General features: G+C 39.3%; 1 protein-coding gene and 1 long non-coding RNA gene across 8 annotated transcripts in view; one reads left to right on the top strand and one right to left on the bottom strand.

Moving 5' to 3' along the window:
- SMPX (small muscle protein, X-linked) overlaps nt 1-26,840 on the top strand; it is a 44,433-nt gene that overhangs the window by 9,802 nt on the left and 7,791 nt on the right. For 6 of the 7 annotated variants that reach the window (XM_040702190.1, XM_040702186.2, XM_046943372.1 and 3 more), the window contains one exon: nt 2,659-2,809. In XM_040702190.1, coding sequence (XP_040558124.1) covers nt 2,659-2,796 — 138 coding nt within the window. In that variant the 3' untranslated portion in view covers nt 2,797-2,809. Of the gene's footprint in view, nt 1-2,658; nt 2,810-5,080; nt 6,510-26,840 lie in introns of those variants that run through there. The other variant, XM_040702194.2, reaches the window with a different exon arrangement.
- LOC121109221 overlaps nt 1-26,840 on the bottom strand; it is a 36,092-nt gene that overhangs the window by 8,291 nt on the left and 961 nt on the right. The window lies entirely within an intron of this gene.

Genomic DNA, 26,840 nt, shown 5'->3' on the forward strand with positions numbered 1-26,840 from the left:
GGCTCAGATTGACTCATGCAGCCAGGCCAGCTCTGGCAGGACTCAGTGCCGCACGCTGGCTGAAGCAGAACTGCTATGGTTGGAAGGAGTCTTCCCCATCCAACAACCTGGTTCGCTTTGGACAAATCTTCAGCTGCTATGACTAGGTACAGGCACATACAGTGGGAAATTTTGGTTAAGGAATGCCTAATTCCTTTTCAGTATGAACGATACAAGTTTTCTTTTCTGAATTTCAACATATTTGAAATTAATATTGTTCTGTTTACAGAAAATTATTCTTATCAAATTCAGCCTGATTTAACTCTTTTTAAGAAGACTTAAAACAGAAGAATACAAAACAGAGAAAGTGACCTAAGCACATCCTGTTTCCTGGAAGGAAATAAAAACACATTCTCTCTACAGTAATTAAACTGATGAGGGAATTAATATTTTTAAGCAGAAACTAATGTGATATGAGTGAATTATGGTAGTATGTGAGAGATAAAATAAATGACAAGTGCTGAAAATTAGATTTGGTTGGGTAATTGCATATTGCTTTGCTTTACAATTATGTAAATATTATACATGAGACAGGCATTATGAAATGAAAGGTCTTGGTCCTGGTTTTACATTCAACCAAACCAATGGGAGTAAAGACTACAGAAACAGCTCTTGTCATAGGAATAGAATAAAAATGCTATCAGTGAACTTATCTTTCTGCATTCTCCCCTGGTTAAGCTTTGCAGTCAATATAGCTCATGAGTCTTTTAGAGCAGCCTTAGACAAATATATCTTTTGCTAATAGCCTTTAGCATTTTTCACTGCATTTTAAAACCTTGGCAAAGGAAATGAGAGAAGTACGGTTCTTACTCCAAGGGTTGGTATAGTCCAAAGGAAATGCATATTTGTGAAGGTCAAAGGAAAGACCACATTAACATGCAAAAGAAATGGGAGGTGGGAATTTCAGAAAATAACTTTTCTTCGCTCAGAATATTCCCATGCATGTGTCTGTTAACTCTTGCCATACATCTAAATCGACAGTGTACACCATTTGTACTATAAGAAAGAACAGCTTTGCAGATGACTTGAAATAGTCTTTTTAATATGACATATGCTATGAACTAGTAAGAACTGTGGGGTTTTCAGGACGGTAGCTCAGGTTAGTTAGTTTCTTTCTGATTTTTTCAAATTAGCAAGCTGTGCAGTATAGCTGTGAAAGGAAGCAAAGCAAGCTCGTGACACCTTTAACTGATACAATTTTGTGCATCTCTCCAAACAGTTTCTGTGTCAATTTAATTATTCTCCTGCTGAGTTTTGTTCCCAGATGTTAGATCATAAGCAAGATATTAAACAGTTCGTGTGGTATCTGGGGCTGGACTACTGGCTGGGATCTTAAATGACCAAAACAAAAAATGTTAGCTTGTAATAACTAATACCATATTAGCTAAAAAATGGGAAAAAATAGTAGAAATCTACTAAGCCAAGCAATATAATTTCTCCAGTTTTCTTTTATATGGTGATCTCTAAGTAGCTCAGATAAAAAGAAATCAGAATAGAAGACCACATAAAAAGAAACTTGGTTTTCTAAAATTCTTTGTTTAATTGCCACTTTACATTGTAAAATACTGCTTCCTTATTGGTATGTAGTCCCTTGGTCAAAAATGGGTTTTACTGACCAATAATAATCAATAGATAACTCTGAAATTTTAAAAATAAAATTAAAGATTTGGTATTGACTGATCACTGGCTAATAAATCTAAACATTGAATTAACTCCAAACACCAAAAAGCCCATGGCAAGAGGACATTTACAGAGTAATTTAAAAAGAAAAAATAATTTAATTGTGAAATTATTTGCAGTAAAATATTTGTTCACCTCTGACTCTACCTGTAAAATATAGAATAGGCTGGATAAATCTTAAACTCCCTACTGCAAAGCTACGCCTTCAAAAAATTGCTCAGTATAGAATAGAAATTTTCTAAAATACATGCTCTACCTCACTGAGGAACAATAGTACCGAGGGGTGAAATGCTATGGTCCATCAGGAAGCTAGCTGGAATGTTTACTATTTAATTGCTGCTATTTAGCCTGTATTTTTGCAGTGCCAGCAAAACAGCCATTAGACACGAGCCCATTTCAAACATAAAGTGGCAAAAATCCCTTAAGTTAAGAAAAATTAAACATCAACTCAAGCTGAGCCTGGACAGAGCTTTTGGGGTTAGCTTACTATCATAGTTGATTTCCAAATCTGGGGAAATGCATGATGTTTTTCCTATCCAGGTGGCCAGCAACTATGAGACTGTAAGAAAATGGATGATAAAAATGATTCCTTCACCTGTTTTTCCCCCCCAAAATGAAAGATCTGCAGTTGCTTTTAATACTCCTTTGTATTTATTCTAACAAGCTGATAGTGTAAATTCTTGTCCATTTACAGATAGATCTGCATTCCTCTGCACTGACCATCTTCTATTTTTTTTTCCTCCAAAATGTATTTGAACGATTCAAGACAACAACCAACAGAGTAATCCATCTCTTTCCACCCTTCTCCCCTGCTAGTGTTTTCATTGTGATTGCATTTAGTGTAATATCATCCTTTGCTGTTTCTCAAATAATTGACCTGTGCTTATGCTCAAGAGCTTTCTATTGCAGCAGAAAGGTGACTGATATCCTTTTGTGCAGAGTGTTCCTGCTACAGAAGAGGAAAAAGACAAGAAGCATCTCCCAGGTGCTAGAAAACTTCCAGGTCCTGCTGTCAACTTATCAGAGATTCAGAACATAAAGAGTGAGCTGAAATTTGTCCCCAAAGCTGAGCAGTAGTTGGAAGAAGCAGGTGAGTAAGAGAGGTTCTTTCCATGGCTCTTGGAAAAGCAGGGTGATCTAGAAACTTTATGCCAAAAGATGGGTTTCCAATTATTTCGAAGATCCTGGAATCACACCCCATATTTCAAAGATAAAATATAATTTGTAGAAGAAGAGGTCAAATAATCCTTGGAATTCTGCTTTATTTCAAACATGAAGCATGCAGGAGACTGTATCTGATGATACATGATGTACTTCAACCTGCCTAACAAACAGTGTGTTTTGCTATTAGGAATATTTTGAAGCCAGCTAAAGAATGCCACCTTGTTTCACAAGCACAAGTTCTAATTTTATGGAGTACAAGACTTGTACACTCTAACTACGAATAAATGTATTATAATGCAAATAAATATGTTAAAATGATGGAGAAGTAGGTCAGTATTTTTAAAAAGCTCCTTTAGAACGCTAGAGATTGGATATGATTTTATTTCTGTAATTCAAAACTAACGTACTAGTGCCTCCAATGATTTTGTCACACAAATGCACCCAATGCCACTTATGGAGACCAAGGACATGCAACATATCTATGTGGTGCTCATATATATGATATGGGACCTCAAGAAGATCTTTGCTCCTCTGGAGTGACAGCTGGAGACCAAAGAGGGACTCTCAGTTACTGCAAACAGCACCAGATACCTACGGATTGAGGTGCTAATCTGTGATCAGCACTACAACTCATAATTCATCTTAGTTTCTAAAAAAGGTTATATTCATCACTTTAGAATCATAGAATTGCAGTAGAATGGTTTGGTTTGGAAAAGACCTGAAAATCATCCAATTCCAACCCCTCTGCCATGAACAGGGACACTTTTCACTACACCAGATAGCCCAAAGCGCTGTCTAACTTGGTCTTGAACACTTCCAAGGATGGGGAATCCACAGCTTCTCTGGGCAACTTGTTCTGATGCATCACAACACTCTGAGTTAATAATTTCCTCATAATTTAATCTAAATCAACACTCTTTTAGTTAAAAGCCATTACCCTTTGTTCTATCACTATACGCCTCAATGAAGAGTCCCTCCCCATCTTTTCCCATAGGCCTTCTTTAGGTACTGGAAACTACCTAAAGGTGTACCGGGGCCTTCTCTACTATAGGCTGAATAACCCCAACCCTCTCAGCATGTCTTTGTAGAAGAGGTGTTCCAGTCCTCTGATCATATGTCTGGATGCACTCCCCAGGGCTGAACATAGTACTGCAGGTGGAGTCTCATGAAAGTGGAATAGAGGGGGAGAATCACCTTCTCTGCCCTACTAGCTATACTTCTATTGATGTGGTTTGCTTTCTGGGCTTTGGGCATACGCTGCCAGTTCATACTGAACATTTTGTCCACCTGTACCTCTATGTCCTTCTCTGCAGTATCAATCCTTCACTTATTGCCCAGCCTGTATTCATGTTTGGGATTACCCCAACCTTGCACTTTAACACAGATTTCAGAATTATTTGCGCCTGATTTCAAACAAAGCCAATAAATTTCTGTTCTACATTCTGAGCCACAAAAAAAAAAAAAAGGATGATCGTTTCCATTCATGAAATTATCATCTGATTTTCTTTGACAAGCCTTAGTCAATAAGGATATATCAGGAAGTTATAATGAATGTTCAACTTTATAGAGGAGTTTCAATCAAAACTTGTGTCAGATAGTAGTCATCTCAATTGCCAACTGTTGCCTATTGACACAAGTCCTTTTTATCACGAAGAGAAACAGAAGAGCTAAGGTGAGAAACAGAAGAGCTAGGATGAGTAAAAGAGCATTGTCTGGAATTTACTAACACTAACGCAGAAGAACAAACAAAAAAAAAGCAATGCAGAAAGATTTTGTGAACACAGAAGTGCTATGGTCCAGCAATCTTAAAGGAAATGGCATATTATCTGAGTGAATTGTCTCAAAACGCTCTGCAGCATTAATATATTTTTTAATGTACAGCATAAATATGCCATTTAGAAGGAAAATGTGTTTAGTTTTTTCTTGCTTTTACCCTGCTGTGTCATAATGTGCCTGTTATTTTAAAAGAAATAACAGCCTTTCTCTTTGGGAAACTTGGGAAAAGGAAAATTAACATTTTGTAAAATGTAACATCGTAGTCATCACACTAAAGGAGTGCCCAGAGAAATATGAATTTTTAATGCCAGGCTTTAAAGATTTTTTTCTCTGTAAGAGATATTTAGATAGAAATTCAACTCCATGTTTTGTCTCAGACGATTGCTGTTTTCAGTATTTAAAATTGTTATTCTATTATTAGCTTACGGAGCATCTGAAAGAAACAATTAGAGCATGCACAGACATTCCCTATACGGAAAAGATTTCTACAGGAAGGTCAGTAAAGTAGAAGGCATCCTGAAAGTTGTAAGGTCATTATGAAGTCATTGTTTTCTCCATGCTTCTTTTGATGTTGCATTGGTTACTGGGTTCTGATGGTGACACAGATGGGATGGCAGATCACATTGCTTGTGGGGAGGGCAGAAAGGAGCAAAGGGTGTAGGGGGCCCTGAAGTACAGGAGGATTGTAAGAGGGAATGGCTGTGTGAAATAACATAGTCCTGCTGGGAGCAGGAGGTGATCAGAAGTTACACATGTTCAGCCATTAACTAATTACCCTTGCAAGGAGAAGTGATTGATTAGAGGTATCTCTCCCAGGAGATAAACAGCTGGATATTTCTGATTCCAGATGCTACTGCAGAGATGCTAAATATGATTGCCATTTATGTATTTATCTGGTTAATGTGAGAAATACCACTTTCTAGAGTTTGGATAGTAAAGTCACAGATCATTTAAACATATCAAGTCATCATAAAACGATGACTTCTAGAAGACTTCCAGGCACAGCACTCACTGGAAGTTAGAAGTTTGGTTTTGATTGCAGTGCTGAACTAAGTATATGCATGAATTCTACATAATATTGAAATGCAAATCAACTGTATGCCACATCCAGTGGCCTGGAAAGGTACCAAATCTAAGGATAATCCCCCATGTAAGATATTCATATGTTCGGTTATTTTAGTCATGTCCTGCAACCTCATATAAAATGTGAGGTAGTCACTGAATTGTTTTGAGACTGACCATTCCAAGCTAGTGAAGATTATCTCTATTTGCGAGAAGCTCACATTCACATCTGCCTGATACTTTGCTTCATGTCCAAGAAGAGGTTATTGACCATCATTTGGATGTGATGCTCTCTAAAGAATGGTACATTGATTGGTCAATTGAATATGTCTGTTCAGAGTGCATAGTGATAAATGGGTACATTGTTTGGCTTTCATAGTTTGGAAATGAATTATCTCTCACATTAGTACAATAAACTCTTCAGATATTCACAGTTGAGGGACTTCCCTTTGTTAGTATTTTTATGTTTCTCATGGCACTCTATAGATAAGCACTGAAGCTGTTGTAATAACTCCAAATTCTCTGGATAATTTTCATTATGCTGCAATTCTATAATGCAATATCATAAAAGTATCAAAAAACATACGGAAATGTATCAAAAATACCAGAGGTTTTATAAGTACAACAATTATTTCTAACACTTCCTTCTAACATTGTCATTTTCCAAGGCATAGTTTCAGTAAATGGCAAGTCAATATCATCAATTTTGTTTAATTTTTGATCCATGTTGTCCTGCTCAGTTTTATACTGCAAACTCATCAACAAAAATAAAGAACTGAAGAACAGTAGGTTGGTCCATTATTTACAAATTCAATCCTTTATAATTTGTACTTTAAAGTAACTTCAGTTAAATATCTTTGGTTTTACTCTTTCACCAAACTAGGAAATAAGGAGAGGCTACAATCATAGCTGTGAGTCTTAACAGTTTGTGGGAGGGATATAATTAGTAAGATGTCATAAAGCTGGATCCTGTGAAGGTCACAGAGTGCTTATCAGTTAAGATATTCCTGTAGTCATCTCTTGCTGCTGATCTATCACCTATAAATAGTCCATTAGCATACTCTGCTTTGTTATAATGATATTTTTTTCCACAGAACTGTAGAAGATGTTAGGTGCAACTCGGTTTATTATACAAATATTATTCAGTTTCCTTTTCTCACCTCCAATTTTTTTTTTTTGCTGCTCCTTTTCCACACGCCCATTACATGCACAAGTGAAACATACACAGAATAAAATAGCAACATAATAGCACACACTAATCAGCTAAATATATGTCTTATGGAGTAAGCCATGCTATGAAGCATTAATTTGTAATAAATGGAGCATGCCATGGCTGTGATTTGTTACTGATTGTGGAGATATCTCAGAAGGTAACTAGCATGGTGATTGCAAATGAAAATGTGACAGCACAAACTGCCATTTCTCCTAAATATAGTGTGTATTAATTGAAGACATAAAATATAGAATATTTGGGTTCTTTCTACATTCTATACCCCTCTGTGTTTTTTGTCCTGAAAAGTGGACATTTACGTAACAAGCACTTATAAGAGTATCTTGAAGGACCATGGAGTCTGAACACTGGGCTGTAGTTTCAAAGGGCCTAAGCCATCAGCTAATGTAGTCCAGTCTTTCCTCTTGAAGTAGACCTTCATACAGCTACTGAAGAAACTTCTCAAAAGGCAAAAAGGGAAATTTACTGCCTTGAAGTTAAAAAAAAATAAAAAAATTCCTTGTCGTGGACATACAGGCAGCACTGCTGGCATTGCTTTCTGGATGTGTTTGGAGAAAGCTCTCATTGCAATCCCAATCACATACCTACTTAGAGTTTGGTCAGACAAGGTTGCTAAGCCATGTCAGGGCTGTTTCTAACAGGATGCCTGTCTTGTTTAAGGTGTGTGAAACACACAGCTGGTACTCATAGATTATCCCTTGTCTGGAACTCTTCTGGGCAGAGTGGCTTAACTGCCAAATGAGCACTAGTTCTGTTGTCAGGTACAAAAGCGAATTCTCAGGGAACAAACAGCTAGAAAGAGCTTCCCAGGGCAGCTTAGGCTTTGCATTCCTTGCAACATTACCTCCTCTGTAGCATATCAGAATAATTTGCCTCACAAAAAATGAGGACTCTTGTCAGCAGAGCAGCTATGGAGATTGGCATCACTTGGAGAAGAAAGAGAGAGGAAGGGAAAGAAACAGAAGTCCCTTAGAGGACAGAGCTCTTATATCCATACTTAAAAGACTTTCCTTGGTGTTGCTATTAATTATTTACAAAAAAAAAGGCAATTACTCTGAGCTAAAAATACACATTATAATTTTTCCCACTGAGTACTATGGATGTTAATTACAGTTTCATGCTATATACTGCTTTTAAGACACATCTCAGCTGAACAGCAGTTACATACTTCTCTTTATGTCACTGTTCTGATACACTTTTCAGTGACTGTGTCTTATTTCTAAGCTCAGGTAAACCAAAAGAACATGGTTAAACTACTACAAGTCTACTTATGTCATCCTTTCAAAATTTAAAATGGAAGAGTTGGAATTTTATTTTAAGAGAGAAAACTGGGATCCCCAGGAAACAATTTAATTTCAGAGGAGCTATGTAAAAAAAAAAAAAAAAGAAAGAAAGTTACTCATGTTTTCTTTCCCAGTGTTTCTGGATTTTAAAGTAAAAACTGAGTTCATCCCTTCAGCTGTCCATTGGAATCCGAGTCTCTTCTCTTCCACTGCTGAAATGCCTCAAGCCTCAGCATGATATTCGTAGGCCTTTGCAACTCAAGGAGAGGTTGCCTTCACATTCACTTATTAAATGGTGGAAGCGAGCAGGAAAACTGGCTGGAGAGACTCTGCTTTCTAAACGCCTAGGATAGCTTAAATGTCTGCATTTGTAGACTAATTTTACTGAGGAAAGAACAAGATATGTTCTAAAGAACAACAAATACTTCCATATGAAGTTGTTACACAGAAAATTATTGTGTTTTGTGGTTTTGAAAACTAACAGCTTCAAAGCAAGCGCTGTAAAATCAGAAAACATTTTGCTCTGAAGGAAGCTACAAGAATGGATACTTGTACTTTTTTCAAAGCATAAAATATGCAAAACATTTCTGTGCCAAGCTGTGTCTTCAAGCAGAGTGCTTTTATTACTGGAAGAGACAAGCACAAAGTAGTAACTCAAAGAGCTCTCATTTTTCCCTTGGGTCTGAGTGTGGCAGGAAGTCTCTATTAATTTTTAGAATGTGATCATATTATTTACTACTCTGCCATTGCTGTGTTCAGGGCTCTCTCTGAGAGTCTGCAGACATGCGGAGGTCAACAGACCTCAACTAATATACAGAAGAAATTTCTTCACTGAGCCTCTCACATGGACCCATTAATGACTTTGAAGTAAGAAAGTACTTCTCACACTAGCAGGGTGGTCCTGCAAATCTCTGCTCCTTTCACAGACAAGAGCCATCAGTCTTCAGAATGAGAGAAAGGCACCAAAAGACTGCTCCAAAAGTAATGCCTTCTATTTTGTTATGTTACCCCACTATGCCAAAGGTGAATATTGGTGGTATGGTAGCAGAGGCTGAACCTTTCCACCAGTATCCCATCGCATTTTGTTGCCATGCGACAGACTGCAGTAGAGGGGCAGTCTGACAAAATGGAGTCTGACATGGAAGTGCATATGAAGCAAAGGTGTGTCACTAAATTCCTCCATGCTGAAAAAATGGCACCCACTGACATTCATCGGTACTTGCTGAGCATTTCTAGAGACCAACCAGTGGATGTGAGCACAATGAGACAATGAGACAGTGGGTGGTGCGTTTCAGCAGTGGCGACAGCAATGTGAAAGAAAGGCAAACCATGTTCCAGATGGCCACACACAGCTGACACACTACAAAATGAAGGGAGTCTCAAACAGCTGATCCATATGAATTAGATACGGGTGGTGACTATGTTGAAAAATCATGTTTTGTAGCTGAGAATTTGATCTTTCAAAAAGTGTTATTGTGCTCTTTGGATCTGTCGTAGTTTCCATGGAAATAAATAGGAGGCATTACTTTCAGAGTGACCTATGTGTTTGCTTAGCAAGCTGAACCTATTTTTTAAAAAATGAGTGTGTTTTTAGTATCTGCCTTCCTGTAATCACTCTGTTGATTAGTTAGCCCTGTACTTTCATTGTCAGACTCTTTAACAGAGAATCCCCTATGCTTCCACCAGTGCTGCTCTTGACAGATTTTGTAAGAACTAAACTTCTCAGTGAATTCCTCAGTTGGACATTATTTTTGGGTCCACACTCCTCAAATGAAGCTTCTAAAGGCAAGAAGCCTCCTGAAGATGTCAGATATGAAGGAATCAGTGAAGTGTGAAGATGGGATACAGTTACTAGGCTTTTTCTTGTTTATAGTGGCTATATGTCGTAAGACCTACTATGAATGAATTGCAGCATTTAAAAGAAGTACCACTGAAATGCATTCCTTCTGGAAATCTCAGACAGGATGTCAGAAATCCCTAAAACTCCCTGAGACTCCAATGACATCTACTCTGAGGCATGCATGCAGGAGACCATACAGAGCTAGTTGGGAGCTATGGGCATTAGAAACCATTTGGACATCAGGAAAGAGATGGTACCAAACACTGTGGAAGAGTTACAAATGAGATGAAGGCAATGCTATTTCTCTGTTACTGGAAATTCTCCTGTCAGCTTTTGGTATGTGTTGAGTCCTCAGACACTGTGATGACAGGCATCATCAGGAACCCAAAATAACAAATAATTCGAGTCATTAGCCTCACACAGTTCACCATGTGTTCAGCACAAGGGTTTTCAAGTTCCTCTGTCAGAGCAAAAAGGCTAACTGCTTTTGAATACATGAAGCGCAACTTCCTACATTATTAACTGCTCAGCTGGTTTTATCAAACCTACATAAATTGTAACCAATTAAGCTGACAGTATGATCTGAAATATCATGGCTCTGATGTGATAATCAAATGAATTTTCTTCTAAATATAGTGCCTCATCATTTTGTTTTATAGTTTTTATTCATTTCATTTGATAAGAGACTACCTAATTATGTTTTCACAGCCTTGTGCTCAAGAACCACATAAATTACTACATCAACGTGCTTTGGAATTTTTGTCATCTTATTCAGGATTTTGGCTCAATAAAGCGTGAGGCTTGTCATCTATGTCTGGGAGCAGACCAACCACAAGTGTCATGGGCTCTTTTCTACGCTTAAGATTGGGCTTGTTTCAGCCATTGAATTACTTCTTGTGTTCCCTGTTTTGAAAAGGTAGTTTTTAGTGGCAAAGCTACCTCTATTCCACATGTGGTTGCAAATCCTTTCTTTGAAAAAATAATGGTGGCAGCTATAGGTAGAGTTCACCATGACAGCAATTCCAACTTCCATTGGCCATTGGGCAGCACTATTGAGGAAATATTATTCTGTAGACACCTGCTGTGATTTTGTTGTTGTTGTTGGGTTTTTTTGTTTGTTTGTTTTTTCAGGCACTATCTGCCTCAGTTTTAAACTCCTAATTCCCATTTGATCTGCAGCAGCAGTCTCAAACGCAGTGTATTTCCATGCGCTAGAAGAACAAACTACGCAGCATAAATAAGCATTTCCTATGAGTCATATTTATTTCCCACATTTGATTTGCTGCAGCTTGTAGCTACTTGAAAGGAAACTCAGCTGAAATAACCTTTACTTAAACTTGGGAATGAGTATCAACTCTGGTTTTCTTGTCACTCTGTTTTGTGGTTTAATTATTGTGTCTGTATTTTGTTTCTGACCATAAATGGCTGAGTTCCGTATACAGACGTATTCAATAGAAGCAGAATAAAACCCTCTGACTTGGTGCTCAGACCTCACACCCCAACTTTGGCAAAATTGCCATAGCGCTGCTTTTAATTTAATTTAATAATACAGTTATTCAATTGGTTGAAAAAATAAATTGAGTCCTTCAGCTTTTCATTCTCCCAGGTTTCTGTTCCTGTTTGCTGCCTTGGAGTGAACCTTGTCTAGAAATTGCTGCTACCCCTGTGTGGCCTTCCAGAGCCTTTCACGGCACAGCAATGTAATTGCAGAGTGAACAATAGCTACAATTGGGAATGCACTTACAGAAAAAGTGGGCAATAACCACACTTGTCCAGTTTGCTTGCAAATGAGCCCAGGGAGAAGCGGGCTAACTGGCCTGTGTCATCTGTTGTATGAGCACATTTTGACAGCAGTGCTGCATCAGTAGTGGCGTACACAGGCAGGGAGCAGGTAGGCAACATTGCTTTTACTGAGGAAACGTCACAGCATCATAGCCAAACCACACCTGTTCTGAAGGAAGAACATGATGACAGTAGCTAGATGGTGTTATTTCCAGGCTTTGAAAGATGCAGCTTTTATGGATAAGATGAAACCGAAACAAAGTGCATGTACTGAAATGGAAGAAAATACAAATATGAAGACTTGAAACTAAATTTTTGAGCTTAAGTAGGCAGAATGGAAGGAAAAGCAAGACTCCAGTTGTTTCTGTGTTTGCAAATCACACTGTTCTTAAGTGCAGCAGCCTTCTAATTGTTGTCCAGGATAGAGGATAACCTCTGCTGTAGAGAGCATTTAACTAAAGATCTTTGATCTTACACATTTGAATTTATAAATCTTGTTTTGTCTGAAAATAGTTAAATTGATCTCTTCAGGGTTTGGATGGAAGCTTTTATGTTTGGGAAAAAAGATCTTTCTCTCTGTTTTTCTTAAGAAAGGCTCTCTCTGTGAAGACAAGAGGCATATTCATTTTTTTCAGCCCAATTTGCTGACAATAAAGTCAATTCAGATGAACATATCTGACATGTACTCTTTTTCTTTTTTTTTTTTTTAAGTTTAAGCCCATAGTGCAAAAAGTATCAAATTAGACATAGAATTTCAGTTCCTTCTACTGTGCGTATGCTTTTCTTATTTTTCTTGGATTTGCTATTAGATGTTTGAAAAATTACTTCTGGAGCAAATCAGTTGTCAACTTAGTTAAACACACTAGCAGTCAACACCTGAGTCACTGATGAGTGTGTGCATGTTTCTCAGTCTTTGACAAACCAGTAGAAACCTCTGTGAAGATGTACATGTTTTGCTTTTCTTTTTAAGTGAGTAAGAGGCTGACTCTGGCAAAACACCACAACTCAGCTGCTTGTCAGCTTGCTCAGCTGCAGGATAACATGATCAGGAGTCCAGATTTGAAGTTGCTTTCAGTTTGGTTGAAATTAAAGAAATTGATTTCCCTCCAGCAGAATGAGAAGTAGACCAACTAGCTCCAACTTCTTATATGCCTTACCTTAATACACACTATGAAGGTGGCTGGAGAATGGGTTGCAGAGAAGCTTGATCTGACCTGAGCCTAAAAGTCTCATCCTTGAGCTGAAACTTCATTGTCCTTCAGCAAAGGAAAGTCCTCAGCAGTGCAAGTTTTGGCATCTAAACTATTCCATGAAAGCAAGCTTCTGGTATGGAAATCATGTACAGTGGCATTAGAATGTTATGAACCCATGCAGCTTTCCTTGATGTCCCTCACCAGCATTTAGGATTTTCCTAACACAGAGATTGGACACGTTGGTCAGGATGATGTAGGCAGCTGCTTCTGGAAGCCATGGAGGATGGCAGAGCTATACACCACACCACCTTGGACTCATTTGCCACTGTGGTATCCCAAAGTCCTTCTTTGTCATGGACAAGTAGGTGGCCCAGGGCTGTTTAGATACAGCTATTAGAAAAAATATTTGAAAATAATCATATTGCCTTCTTCTGTAGGGCTTCAGCAATGTCTTGAGTACAGCCAGGAGCCATTTCTCCTCACACTGGATGTACAGTGTGAGCCATCAACTCCAGGCTTGCAATTGACTACTTTCTTTATAATAAACAGAAAAGCCATTTGAAAGTACACCAAGAGAAGGAACTTTGTGGTGGCCTCTCCTGCATTGGCTTAGTGATTATCACACACATCCAGGACATATGAATAAAGCATTTCAATCCCTTCCTTTCCTCAAAAGGATTAAAGCCCACATTTCTTGCCTCCTTGGAGACTGAAGACTACCTTGGCAGGGGAACCTTTTCTAGACTTTGAGTTAAAGCAAGGCTGATTGCAGAAATGAATTAATCCGTGAGCTTGACTGCAGCTTAACAATGCAGAGTGTTCAGCTGGCAATAGAGAAACCTACTTCCCTGTGCCTTGGCCTGAGGACCTCTGTGTGTCTTGTCTCAAGGTTACTTCATGTAGCAATAGTTTCCTCAAACTCTACTTTAAAAGTAACCCGGATGGCTGCTGCTGCGTTTTGTACAAATCCTGATGCAACTAGGTAGCTGCTGAAGAGGAGAGTCTCTGTGGAAACCCAGCAAGTTTCTGGGCGCTGCTCAATGTTACATGTCTCCAAGGTACTCAGCAAGTTTATCCCAACTCAGATGTTTGTAGATAGGTGTGATCACAGCTTGAGGCTATGGTGTAGTTAGACCACAGTTTTGAGGATCACAGTTTCAGAGGTAAACACCTAAGCCCTTTTTTTGTACCCTGGACATCCAAATCATTGGAGCCATTGGTATTCAGGAGCAAAATCCCATTGCCACTCAGTAGGAACTGTACTCCTAATTCATAGGATCATAGAATCATTTAGGTTAGAAAAGACATCTAAGATCATCAAGTCCTACCATTAACCTAGCACTTGGAAGTTTACCACTAAATCATATTTCTAAGCACCAGTATGTCTCAAAACGCCACTCCAAATTTGTATGTGCAAATTGCATATCGTTCATTGTTAAGAATGAATGAGCCTCTGTGTCTTTCTGTAATTGGATCCAGGATACTAACTGATACAGCTGTGTGAGCACTCTGAAAGGAACTGTTTTATTTAAATCCTGAGAAAAGCCTGTCAAGCTAAATGAATAAAATAAGTCCTTTCCACAGAAGCTGTAGATTATGTATGTAGAAATTCAAAACAAACAAACAAAGTGATCCTGGAGACATGTCTTTCTACTTATCAGTGGGAAGCTTTTTTATTCTATTTTTTTAATTTTTTTTTTAGTCAAAACTCAATTTTGTATTGTGAAACACAAACTTAGAAATGTTTGGTTTTCCTATGTAACTTCCAAAAAATCCTAATATCACATTTCTTAATGTTCGCCTGTCATAGACTGCAGAATCAATAAATGTATTGACAGTCCAGGCTTGTATAGACAACATGGAATCATAGAATCGTTTGAGTTGGAAGGGACCCTGAAGTTCCTCTAGTCCAACTCCCTAGCAATGAACAGGGACACCTACAGCTAGATAATGGTGCTCAGAGCCCTGTCCAGCCTAACAATGAATGCCTCCAGGGGCAGGGTATCCACCACCTCTCTGGGCAACCTGTTTCAGTGCTTCACTTGTTATAAATGACTTCTTCCTTACATTCAATCTGAATTTCCCCTCTTTTAGTTTGAAACCATTTCCCTTGTCCTGTCACCACAGACCCTGCTAAAGAGTCTGTCCCCTTCTTTCTTACAGTCCCCCTTTAGATACTGAATGGTCATCCTCAGGTTTCCCTGGAACCTTCTCCAGGCTGAACAGCCCCAGCTCTCTCAGCCTGTCCTTGTAGGAGAGGTGTTCCATCCTTTGGGTCACATTTGTGGCCCTCCTCTGGAGACTCTCCAACAGGCCCATGTCTCTCCTGTACTGAGGACTCCACATCTGGATGCAGTACTCCAGGTGAGACCTCACCAGTGCAGAACAGAGGGGCAGGATTGCCTCCCTCACCTTTCTGTCCACACTGCTTTTGGTGCAGCCCAGGACAAGGTTGGCTTTCTGGGCTGAAAGGGCAGATCACTGGCTAATGTCAAGTTTCCCATCCACCAGTACCCTCAGGTCCCAGGGCTGTGCTCTATCCTTACATTCCTCACCTTGTACTGATACTGGGGGTTGCCATGACCCAGATGCAAAACCCTGCACTTGGTTTTGTTGAACCTCATGAGATTCACCTGGGTCCACTGCCTGAGCCTGTCTAGGTATCTCTGGATGACATCCCATCCCTCAGGTGTGTCAACTGCATCCCACAGCTTGTTCTCATCTGCAAACATGTTGAAGTTACACTCAATCCCACTGTTTATGTCATTGTTGAAGATATTAAGGAGCCTCCATCCCAGCATTGACCCCCGAGGGACATCACTTGTCACTGATCTCCAACTGGACATTAAGCCACACCACCACATTCTGGATATGATCTAGTAACCAGTTTCTCATCCAATGAACAGTCCAAATCCATATATTTCCAATTTGGAGAGAAGGAGGTTATGAGGAACTATGCCAAAGGCTTTACTGATGTCCAGATAGGTGACATCAGTGGCTCTTCCCTTGTCCATTGATTCAGTGACACCATCATAAAAAGTGACAAACTGGGTCAGGCAGGACTTGCCTTTGGTGAAGCCATTCTGGTTATCCCCTATCACCTCCCTCTCTTCCACGTGCCTTAGCATAGTTTCCAAGAGGATCTGCTCCATGATCTTCCCTGGCACTGAGGTGGGGATGACAGGTCAGTAGTTTCCTGGGTCATCCTTTCTACCCTTCTAAAAATGAGTTTGACATTGCTTTTTTTCCAGTCATCAGGGACTTCACCTGATCTCCATGACTTTTCAAATATCATCAAGAGTGTCTTGGTGACTATGTCAGCTAATTCCCTCAGGACTCTGGGCTGCACTTCCTTGGGACCCATAGACTTACTGTTGCTCAGGTGCCTCAGGTGGTTGTGAACCTGATCTTTGCTTACTGCGAGACGGCATCATTCCCCCAGTTCCCATCTTCTGAACCATTCACTTGAGGGCTGTATTTAGAGCAGTTGCTAGTGAAGACAGAGGCAAAAATATTCAGTCTTCTTCTTCATTGTTACTAGCCTGCCTGTATTCCCCACTGAGGAGGGTTATGCCCTCCCGGACTTCCCATTTCTGGGTGGTATACCTATAGAAGCTCTTCTTATTCTTCTTTGCACACCTTGCCAAGCCCAATTCCAGTTGGGTCTCATCCCACCAATTTTTGGTGATGGCAGCTACATCATGGTTTTACAGTAGCACGGTGGCTTCCAACTTCTCCTGTTTGTTTCTCAAGCTGCATGCATTGGTGTAAAGGCACTTCAGCTGGACAGCTAGTCTTGTCAACTTATTGGAGGATAACTCTTTCATTCCTTTGAATTATTTCTCTTTAGTTTCCCTGCTGGCTTCCTTAGCATGAAACGAAGCAGGTTGAGGGCCCGCATTAGAACCTTATCCCTCTAACTTAGCTATACTATCCCCCACCTTGTCTTGGGCACGCTTATCACCCCTTTCCTCCTTCAAACCTAGTTTAAGGCTCTGATAATGAGCTCTCCCCAGACAGCTCCTGAGACAGAATCATTTTCCTCCTCTGACCCAGGTGGACCCCATCAGCAGCCATCAGGCCATGCACCAAGTAAACTGTCCTATGTATGTTTATAGAAGAATAGATTCGTACAGTGGCACCTGCCTCTTAGCCATGATGCAATGTTTTCATTTACGTTTTGAAGAAATAGATTAATTCGAAGAAAAAATGGACTCTACTGGAAGCTGTAATATATGACAAAAATCTATAAACACAACATATGTATACAGTGTACTGTCACGAATAAGCTTAATGTGTAGACAGCTGTACATATAGAATATTACCTCAACAATATTTCCAGAGAAGAGTCAATTATCACATGACCTACAGTAGCTTTAAAGAAACAGGATAATGTAAGGAATTAAACATATCTTGTATGGGCCAGATGTCAGAATATACAGTTTTATAATTCAGCCAATTATATGCCAGGTTAAATCAACAGTGTGAATATAATGTTTTGCATTTGTGCTCATTCATCTCTAAAGAGGCCCAAGGTAGCTGTCAAAATTAAGACCTGTTAAGATCTCTTTGTTCTTCATGGCAAGGAGGCCATGAAATCCAGAGTGTAATGTATTCAGAAGAAGCTGCAGAGAATGTGGGTTAGGGAAAGACTATGTGCTGGTTTTGACAGCTAGTAGTCACTTTCTTACCACACATCCTTATCCTTCTGTTTGCCCTACTTCTGAATTGTGTTTCTATTCATATTAATCGCTAAGCATTTCAGAAAACAAAGTATTTGCAAAGTGTACAGAGACTTCCCAGTCCGGATTTGAGTATTTTGAAAATATTATAGCCAACTTCCACCTCTTCTGTAACTATATTTGCAAGAATATGACTGTTGTCTCAGGCCCCCATTTTTACTGCACATATTGAAATAAAACAAGTGGATGAATAGTACCAGGATTAGTCACAGTTCAGTCATGCTGCAGTATTATCTGTAGGCATATCAGATGCACACTGTATTTATATGGAACAACACTCACTCACACATAATGAATCCTGTTGAGCAGAAGCCATATGACCAGGAGAAAGCAGCATTTTTAGAAAGTGTAAGTAGACAGTCAAATGCGGGCTATTTGCATTTGGGTAAGGTGGCAGAAGAGGCAGAATTCATTATGAATAAATTAGATGTTGCTGCCCAGAGATAGAGAAGGCTGAGCTTTCTATTTCCTTTCTTGGAGAGGAGACACTGAGAAGGGGCATGAACTTGCTCTTCATGCATTAATAGCAACAAAATCAAGCTGAGAGAGCTTCATGATGGATATTGCTTCATCAGTGGCAGTGCTTGCCCTGCCCCAGCCCTGTCACCCCACATTCCCCATCCTCATTCCCCTGCACAGATGTATGATGTGACTAAATTTGCCCAGCAACAGCCTCCCTGTTGAGGAGAAGTGCCCTGCCCTGACACTTCAAGAAGAGCCCCTGGAAGAGCTTTAGCTGACCCTGTGCATGCAGGGCACATGTTCTCCTTTAGCTGATGAGCATCATGGTGCAGTGAGTTGTGTCTTGTGGGGCTTTAGACTGTCCAAGAGCTAGCTAAATCCCTAACAAATCCATAAAGAGCCAAAACTACAGCAGAGCCATGTACTATAGCCGAGCCTTTAAAATAAAACTGGATCTTGGCAGAGTGCCTGCTAACTTGGTCTGTGTCTGACACAAAGCAACTCAGCAGCAAAGGCTGCCCCTCTGTACCTGTCACAGAATCATAGAATCATTACGGTTGGAAAAGACCACTAAGATCACTTAGTCCAACCATCGACCCATCACACCATGCCCACTAACCACGTTCCTCCGTGCCTTAAACACCTCCAGGGACAGTGACTCCCACCACCTCCCTGGGCAGCCTGTACCACTGCACAACTCTTTTGGAGAAGAAAGTTTTCCTAATATCCAACCTGTCCTTATGGCCTAGCCTGGCTGGCAGGATGACCGTGCTGCCTGAAGGGAGGCAGGGCCTGTAGGCCCACGGGCCTGCTATGGGCACTGCACTGGTTCCATACAGAACTGTAATAATAATTGTTATTATTATTTTGACTATCAGTGAGTTTTTTGTCCTTATTGACAAAGTCACGTGGGCATGTCTTGCCATGCCTCTTTCTCTTTCTAGAAAATTTGTATGAGCTAAAATGTTATTTGTCCCCTCCTCAACAGCAGTGCACATGAGCAGTGTGTCCTGCTGCTGCTTCAGCAGTGAGAAGTGCTAACGTGTGAAAGGCTCTTTTCTGAAAGTCATTTTTCTACCAGCCATTTTTCTGCTTGTGCTTAGTAGGTTTGTCATTAATAAAGGCTATTTCTCAAAGCATTCATTTGGAATTGAAAATGTGTTTTTACCAGTGCTCCTGACATTATGATTCTAGTGTAGAACATTGCTCAAAGTATTAATGCTGAATCTAGGGGCTTTACACAGTGATAGTATATTTTATTTCATTATTTCATTTCATTTATTCTATTTTATTTATTTCACTTTTTCTCTAAGTTATTTTTCTTATTTTATCTAATTTCTTTGTACTTAATTTCTTTTTTTCTTTTTCTTTTTCTTTTTCTTTTTCTTTTTTCTTTTTCTTTTGTAAAGAAAGGGAAAGAATTGTTGCTGTCAAAATAGTTATGTAAATAATGCATTATGACCAGTAACTCCTACAGGCAACTAGAGGGCAGACTTCTAAAACAGTTCAAGCTCTGTGAGCTGCCGATAGGTACCTCATGAGCTTCCCAAAAATATTAATTGCGTGACTCATAAAGATTTTGCATCTTTAACTGGCTAAATACTTTCAAAATACTGTACTGATATGGCTCAGCCTATTACATAAAAATAATATTCCTTGCTATTTGTCAGCAGCCAAGCAGTTGGTATTCTAAAGCTGCTAATTATTGCATCCGATATAACTGAGTTCCCATTTCCTTATCCTTCCCTTTGTCTCAGAGTGGTTGTGTTCATTATTTGTGTCTTATTGTATACAGTGAATCACTCCAGACTGGAGAGGGCATTTTTATTACATGTGTGAATATTGCTTAGCATCTCAATAGGGCTTTGCTTCTGACCCGTTCACTGTAGGATGTTTATAGGGACCTTTAAAATGGCAGAGAAAAATGAAGAGAAGCAAACCTGCACAGTCAAAACATCAAGAAACAAATGAAATGCTGAGAAAACCTCTCACTCTCTCTCTATATATTTAACTTCTCACAGTCTGACGGAGGTGGGACGCACCATATAATTATTAGTTTGGAGCTGTCAGAATGAACCTTGAAGGGCAGCATTTATATGTTTGGCATCAGACACCTGAATGGAAGCTGGAGATCAATAGAGCAAGAGACTGAGATGAGGTGGGGGCTGTGGGGCTGGTACGGAAATACCAGTTATATGGCAAACCTGGGCCCTGCCCTCAGCTGGACTACAAGAGTACAAGAACAGCTGGGGTTAAACCGTACAACAGAGTTTAAAAAGAAAGTGCTTCTCCCCTGATTAGGAAGACTGCCGCCTGCAAGTTCTCGATGGTGGGAGTGCTGAGCAGGAATTAAGGTTGGGAGTTTTACAGGCCCGAAAATGTCGGCCCTTAGAAGCCCATTGCAAAGAGCTGCACCATCACCCGGGCAGGCTGCCGGGCAGTCAGTGCGGGGGCTGATAAGAAACTGCCCAGATCAGTCATGCTCAATGTTCCGTACTGCACCAGGAGAATTGCTGGAAGCAAGATGTTTCCATAAAAAGTTACACTTCCAAAGCATAAACCTTTCCCAGCGGAGAAATGTTCCACCAGAAAATATTGGACCAGTTTGATGCTTGGCATAATCTAAGGTATAAAAGCTCATTGCATTTTAAATAAACTTTTGCAGCTTCAGCCCATGCCAACGCTCAAAAAAACAAATCAAGCAAACTCCAGTTTTTCTCCCATAATTATCCAACCTAATAATTCTCTTGTCATCTTCCCCTTTCGCTTCACTGAAAGAAGAAAGTTTGTGCTTGCAGTACACCAAGATGCTGTTTGCTTCCAGGTTCATTGCCTGAAATTTGAAATTCATAAACAGTCATGATATAAATACATATAGCTCTAATCCCAAATTACGTATGTACAAATGGCACTAAAATTCAATTACCTTCAGGACACACAAGATCAGACTTCATTTTGCAAAAACATTTTTTTTTAAGTATTCCTTTCTAAAAACAGCACGAAATGCATATTTTCTTCAGTGACAAATGAAAGACAAAATCTGCCTTGCCAAGGTTCAAACACGTGGCCTTTGAAAGTCTAACGAGTTAACTTCTAATGCTTAGACCTCTTCCCTCAAACATTAAAGTTCCATGAGAGGTGGAAAGTATTTGTGATGAAATATGAATGGCAGAGCACTGGAGGAGATGTGAATTCTGAAGAACAGTGAAATAAAAATGTTCAGACAAGGTGCAAGTGCAGTGGGAACTGAAAAGTCAGGAAGTATGGAAGCTGTGGGTGAGTGTTTATGGGTTCACTGGTGCAGACGAATTAACATCCTGACTGTACACTTGAAGTACAGCTGAAAGAAAAATTTGATACCTATGTCTTAAGTTTTGAATACAAATAAGCACGATTAGGCTATGTGTTCAGTCTTAACTGATTCACTTATACTTACAAGAGTCATTTATCAACTTAATATTGTTTTAATGTGCAGTTTTTATCACATAGTTCCTCAATCATTTTTTGAAAAATCAGCTCCACAGATGTAATCAGGCATCGAAGACCAGATCAGGTCAAAGACAAAGATCATTAATGAGGACATCTGCTTGTGGGCTTGACAGGCATCTCCCCTGCATCTCTACTGCTCCCACAAAACAAAAAATTTACAATCTCTTGCTTACAATTTTTTATTTTAAAAATACAAGCGAGTTGCTGCTTTTGGATTAATGAGAAAGATTTGTACATAATTTAAACTAAACATTTAATATTTGGAGAATTAGCACCAAATGAAACACGAGTGTAAAGGGAGTCTGAGGCAAATGCCTTCCTCTAGAAACTCTGTAGCATATTAATGCAACTTTTTTGGAAGTCATTTTTCATCATTTAACTACATAGCACAATTATGCATCTCAGTGTTTAGAGTGTTCATGAAACAGCATGATCTTGAAGGTAATAGCAATACTTTTATTGCAATACTTGACTATGTTAAGACTGCTGAAAAGACTTAGCTGGAAAAATCATTGCTATAGCATAAAAGTGTCAGTAAAAATAAAGTCACCAAATGAAGTTCTTCAAATTTCAGTCTCCCCTGAATCAATCATTTAAAATAAATAATTAAATAAATAAAAAAGGAATGGCTTGAATTTTCAAAGAAAAGCACAGAACATCTGAGGATTTTCAATTTCCTGACAAAGGATCAAAGTTTTTAAGCTAAATCAAGCACTTTCCATGAGAAGCTTTGTTTAACTTGTTCGACTTCTATTTTCCTGCCCACTCTGAAATAGCAGAATAATTACATCTGGAATAAGTATTTCTGCCAATTTCCATGCCAACAGATGAGCAGTGTGGTCTTTATGCTGCGCTGAAAATGGCACTGGTCACCCAGTGGCTTCAAGTCACTGATGCTGTGGGCATGGTGCAAACAAGGGCTGTTAAGATTTTTGTAAAATGCTATAGATCAAGCTACCGACTGAGGATTTCCAAGGTTGCAAGATGCCACACCAAACTTCCTCCTTCCATGGCTGGCATGTATAACTGTTCATGGTTCACTCTGGCATGTGAGCCTGGCCCTGTCAGGTGTTTTCTTTCACTGACAGGGGTGATGCTATGTCTGAAGTGAATGGGACTGCCACAAGAACAGGCAGCAAGGTTTTGCAAAATGCTTTTGGACCCACAGCATGTTCTGCCTTTCATGACCTGAGAGGTTTTTTTCCTAGGACCTCTACTGCTTGTGGTGGGATATCTCAGGACCTTCCTGGAATCCCAGGAATTCTGCTTTTTAGCTTTATATTTTCCCATGCTAAACCAAGGTTACAGAGAGCAGTACCAGTCATCATGTCCTTGCCTCTTGTACTCCACCCTCAGGCACCTGTGAGACATTTACCCCCTGTTATCTCTGTGGTTGGTGACCAAGAGCTGACTGTAGGGAGTCTTTGCAGTGAGAGCACTCGCCACCATATACATTTTCTCCTAGCTGGAAAGTTTGCTTTAGAGACGCATCCTGGTTGGCAAACCCCAGTACTGCAATTAACTCTCAGTAGGTGCATTTCACATTACAACAGCGAGAGCCTCCTTACAGAGCCTTCATCATTTTCAGCACACACACACAAAAAAAAGGTCCTGTTGTTTCAGATAGCACTGCTTTTCTTTTAATTTTTTCTTATGGAAGTTGTCTCTTATTACTGCTTTTTATATCTTACCAACCATAATTTTATTTCAAATAATGCTTAGCCTGTCCCCTTCTGTACATATTTTCATCCTGTAAACATCATCATTACCAGCCTAATTATTTTTTTCTCATTGGGACTTGGCAACATCTTTTTTATTTTCACAGTGCACCACCACCCAGGTACATTTCTACTGTCTAATTTTCACCCTATGACTGAAAGCTGATAAGTGGTTTTGGCTATCATGGGGGAAATCAATAGGATCTGTAGCATCTCAGAGGAGGTAATAAGTACTTTGCAGGATCGGCCCTCAAGCCCTTACTTCCTTACTGATGAATTTTCTGTACAACAGTTCCTGAACTTTCATTGTCTCTGTTAGGCTTTATCTTGAGAATCTAATTCACTATTATGTGGAATAAAAATACATTAAAACTGGACTGTCCTGGAAATCCCTTTCTAATCTCAGTGCCATAATTTTTACTGTTTGAGGTGTGTAAGCCGTGGTTTCATTAACAGACTATTTGGGCACACTTGCTAATACAGTCAGGAAGATACCTTAAAAAGGAGACCGAGTCCTTGAGCAATCCCACAAGGAGAATTCAAATGGTTTTTAAAGAGAAGGTGGTTTAGGTGAATGAGGGCAGCTTAATATGAACTCAGAAAAGAATTTCCTCCCTATATTGATTAGTAATTACAAAGGATAATAATTATAGACACACACCCGCATAAGCATAACAGGACTCAGTAAAGTACCCCAGAGGAAAAGCTGTATTTTCCCTTCAGAAAGTAATAATTACAAAGGCAGTAAGTACCACAGCGTAGTTCTCATTAACAGATAGAAAGAGCTCTTGCAGCTTCTCATCAATAGTCTTAAACACAGTGTTTTATACTGCTTTATATATATACTGTTTGATCTTTGCTTCCCATTAAAAATCATAATGACCTCAATAGACTCCCAAAGCAATTGAAGATGAGTCTGCAAAATGTTTTTATAGGCAGGACACTTAATAAGAAGTTGGAGGGTAAGCATTAATGAAAAGTAGAAAATTAAAATGGGAACCTGAATTTAATGTGAGGTAAACATATGCCACCACCAATGTGTTTCCAGACATGTAAACTACGCATAGAAAGCATGAACAGTAACGTGAATAGTAACTTTGGAGGAAGTCACAGAAGCAGTAGTAAAGCAACAGAAAGTATATCAGAACTTATATGTTTTCTTTGTACTACCATTTTGGAAACAATCCATACTCAGTTCCTATGCGATATTTGGATATGAGACGCTGCATGATATGCTTTCCCGATTTTAAGAAACTGTTAATTTTCATCCCTAGAAACAGCATATTTGTAGCAATAAATTCATTGTGTCAAATCAATAAGCTAAAAAAATCTGCTTCTTCATCTAAATGATTATAGCTAACGGGCCATAATGTATTGTTTTAAAGGTGAGTTTCAGACCTGAGCCAGGAGATCAAATAGAAGAAAAAAAAAATGGAGAGACTGATAAGACTGAGGAGAAGGGAGAAAGTTTCCTAGTACATTTCCATGGTCCATGGAGTATAATTTTTGTAACAGATTACAAATCCGAAACATTCTGAAGTAGTATTAATCGGGAAGAAGAGGCATTTGTTATTAGGAAGATGTTCTTTCGTTTTCACTGGAAATGCTGTAATCTGATTTGTTTGTTTGTTTGCTTCACTTTTGAAAGTGATACTAGTTGCAACACATTGGTCTGTTGGGAACTATATGTAATATTATTTGCATCATCTGCATCTTGTTTCTGATTATGAAGAAAAACAGGAAAACAGTAAAACTCATGTCAAGAATCATGGCTTTATGGGCATTGGGTCTTTTCAGAGATCCAAAATTTTGAATTATTATACTTCAGTTTTCCTTTTTTTACAAGGACACAATCAGCATTTGTTCTTGGGATCTCCCCTGGGAATGTCTTGGAAGGTGAGGGCAAACTGGTGATTTCCCAGGTGTGGGGTGGGTTAGCTACCCCAAAGATTCTCAGCCTGGACACAGAATCGAGAAGCTCTGAGGGCTCTACTTACAGTTTGCAGAGCTGCTCGACTCTGTACTGCAAATCTGTAGCAGGGAGCTTGGAGATACCAGATACCTGGATGAGCCCAAGATTTCTGGGTGCTTGTAAGAGCACTAAAGTCCTTAGACAGAGTTCCTAAGTGTGGGGCCCTGCCCTGCAAAACTTGGCTTGGATCCTCTGAGAGCTGCCACCTCTGTTTGTCTCTCCAGTTTCTTGCGGGGAAGAAGGCTTGAGGAAAACACAACATGAGGAAAACTTGATACTATACTCTGAGCAGCAACTTTACATTCTATACAACAGATATTTTTCAACTTTCCAAAGCCAATGATCAGGTACTTAGTAAGCATAGAAGTCTACTGGTCCCTGGGAGGCCAATTTGCCATTAGTTGTCAGTGAATTCATTTGAGGTTGGAACTAAATGATTGGTGCTGGAAGTAGATGATCTTTAAGATCCCTTCCAATACAAGCCATTCCATGACTCTAAAATCATGTAACAACAGTAAAATCTGTAATTTTTCTTGAAACCTACAATCTCTCATGTTATCTTATTAATACACATCGAAAGATTGGCTCATCTCTAAGAACAGATGTTATTCAAATGGAAAAAAATCATAATACATTTTTCAGGTGTGAGATCTTTTCCTAACTTATCCAGCTGCAGGAATCTTCTCATCTTGAAAAGACAACAGTGCAGCTGGTTACCTTGAAGCTGCTTCAACTGGCTTCAACCAGGAGTCCGTGCACAAACCTCACCATGTTTTCTTTTTCATGCATATTAACTCACCATTAACCACTTGCTTAATTCAGCTGCTGTGCCCAAGTAGTTACAATTTCCAAATAAGTAAGAGAACAGCCTAGCAACCATGCACGGTTTAAAACAACTACACAGTGTCAAAAATCTTCCAAAGAGCTTCCAACACATGCTGTTATCTAAACTTCTTTACCACTCAAACTATTACAGCAGTCATTAGGTCAGTGCAAAGCCATTCTTCTTATTTATGTAATGTCAGCTGAGTGCCCAATTTATACATTTTAAAATTGTCACAGTTATGTTCTACATTTGACAGGAGGTAAACTTGCTGCCATAACATAGTGATCTGAAAGACCTCCATTTGATAGCTGTCATTTCACAGCCACGACCCTGAACTGTCTATCCTTTGCAAGATTCTTTGCTGACTAAGCTTTGTGTTAGTGTAGGGAGCAAGATGTTATACACTACAACAGCAGATAGGGTGTAAATTGGGTCAGAACTGTCCTTAGTTCCCCACGTCATACTGCCTAAAGATAGATGTAAGTTAGTTTGAAGAACAACATATGCATGAGAAAGTTCACATATGTCTTTCAGTAAATGCCACAATAAAGATAAGAAAAAGTTGTCATAAAAAATGATGA

Source organism: Gallus gallus, chromosome 1, assembly GCF_016699485.2.
Source record: "Gallus gallus isolate bGalGal1 chromosome 1, bGalGal1.mat.broiler.GRCg7b, whole genome shotgun sequence".
Classification (NCBI taxonomy): domain Eukaryota; kingdom Metazoa; phylum Chordata; class Aves; order Galliformes; family Phasianidae; genus Gallus; species Gallus gallus.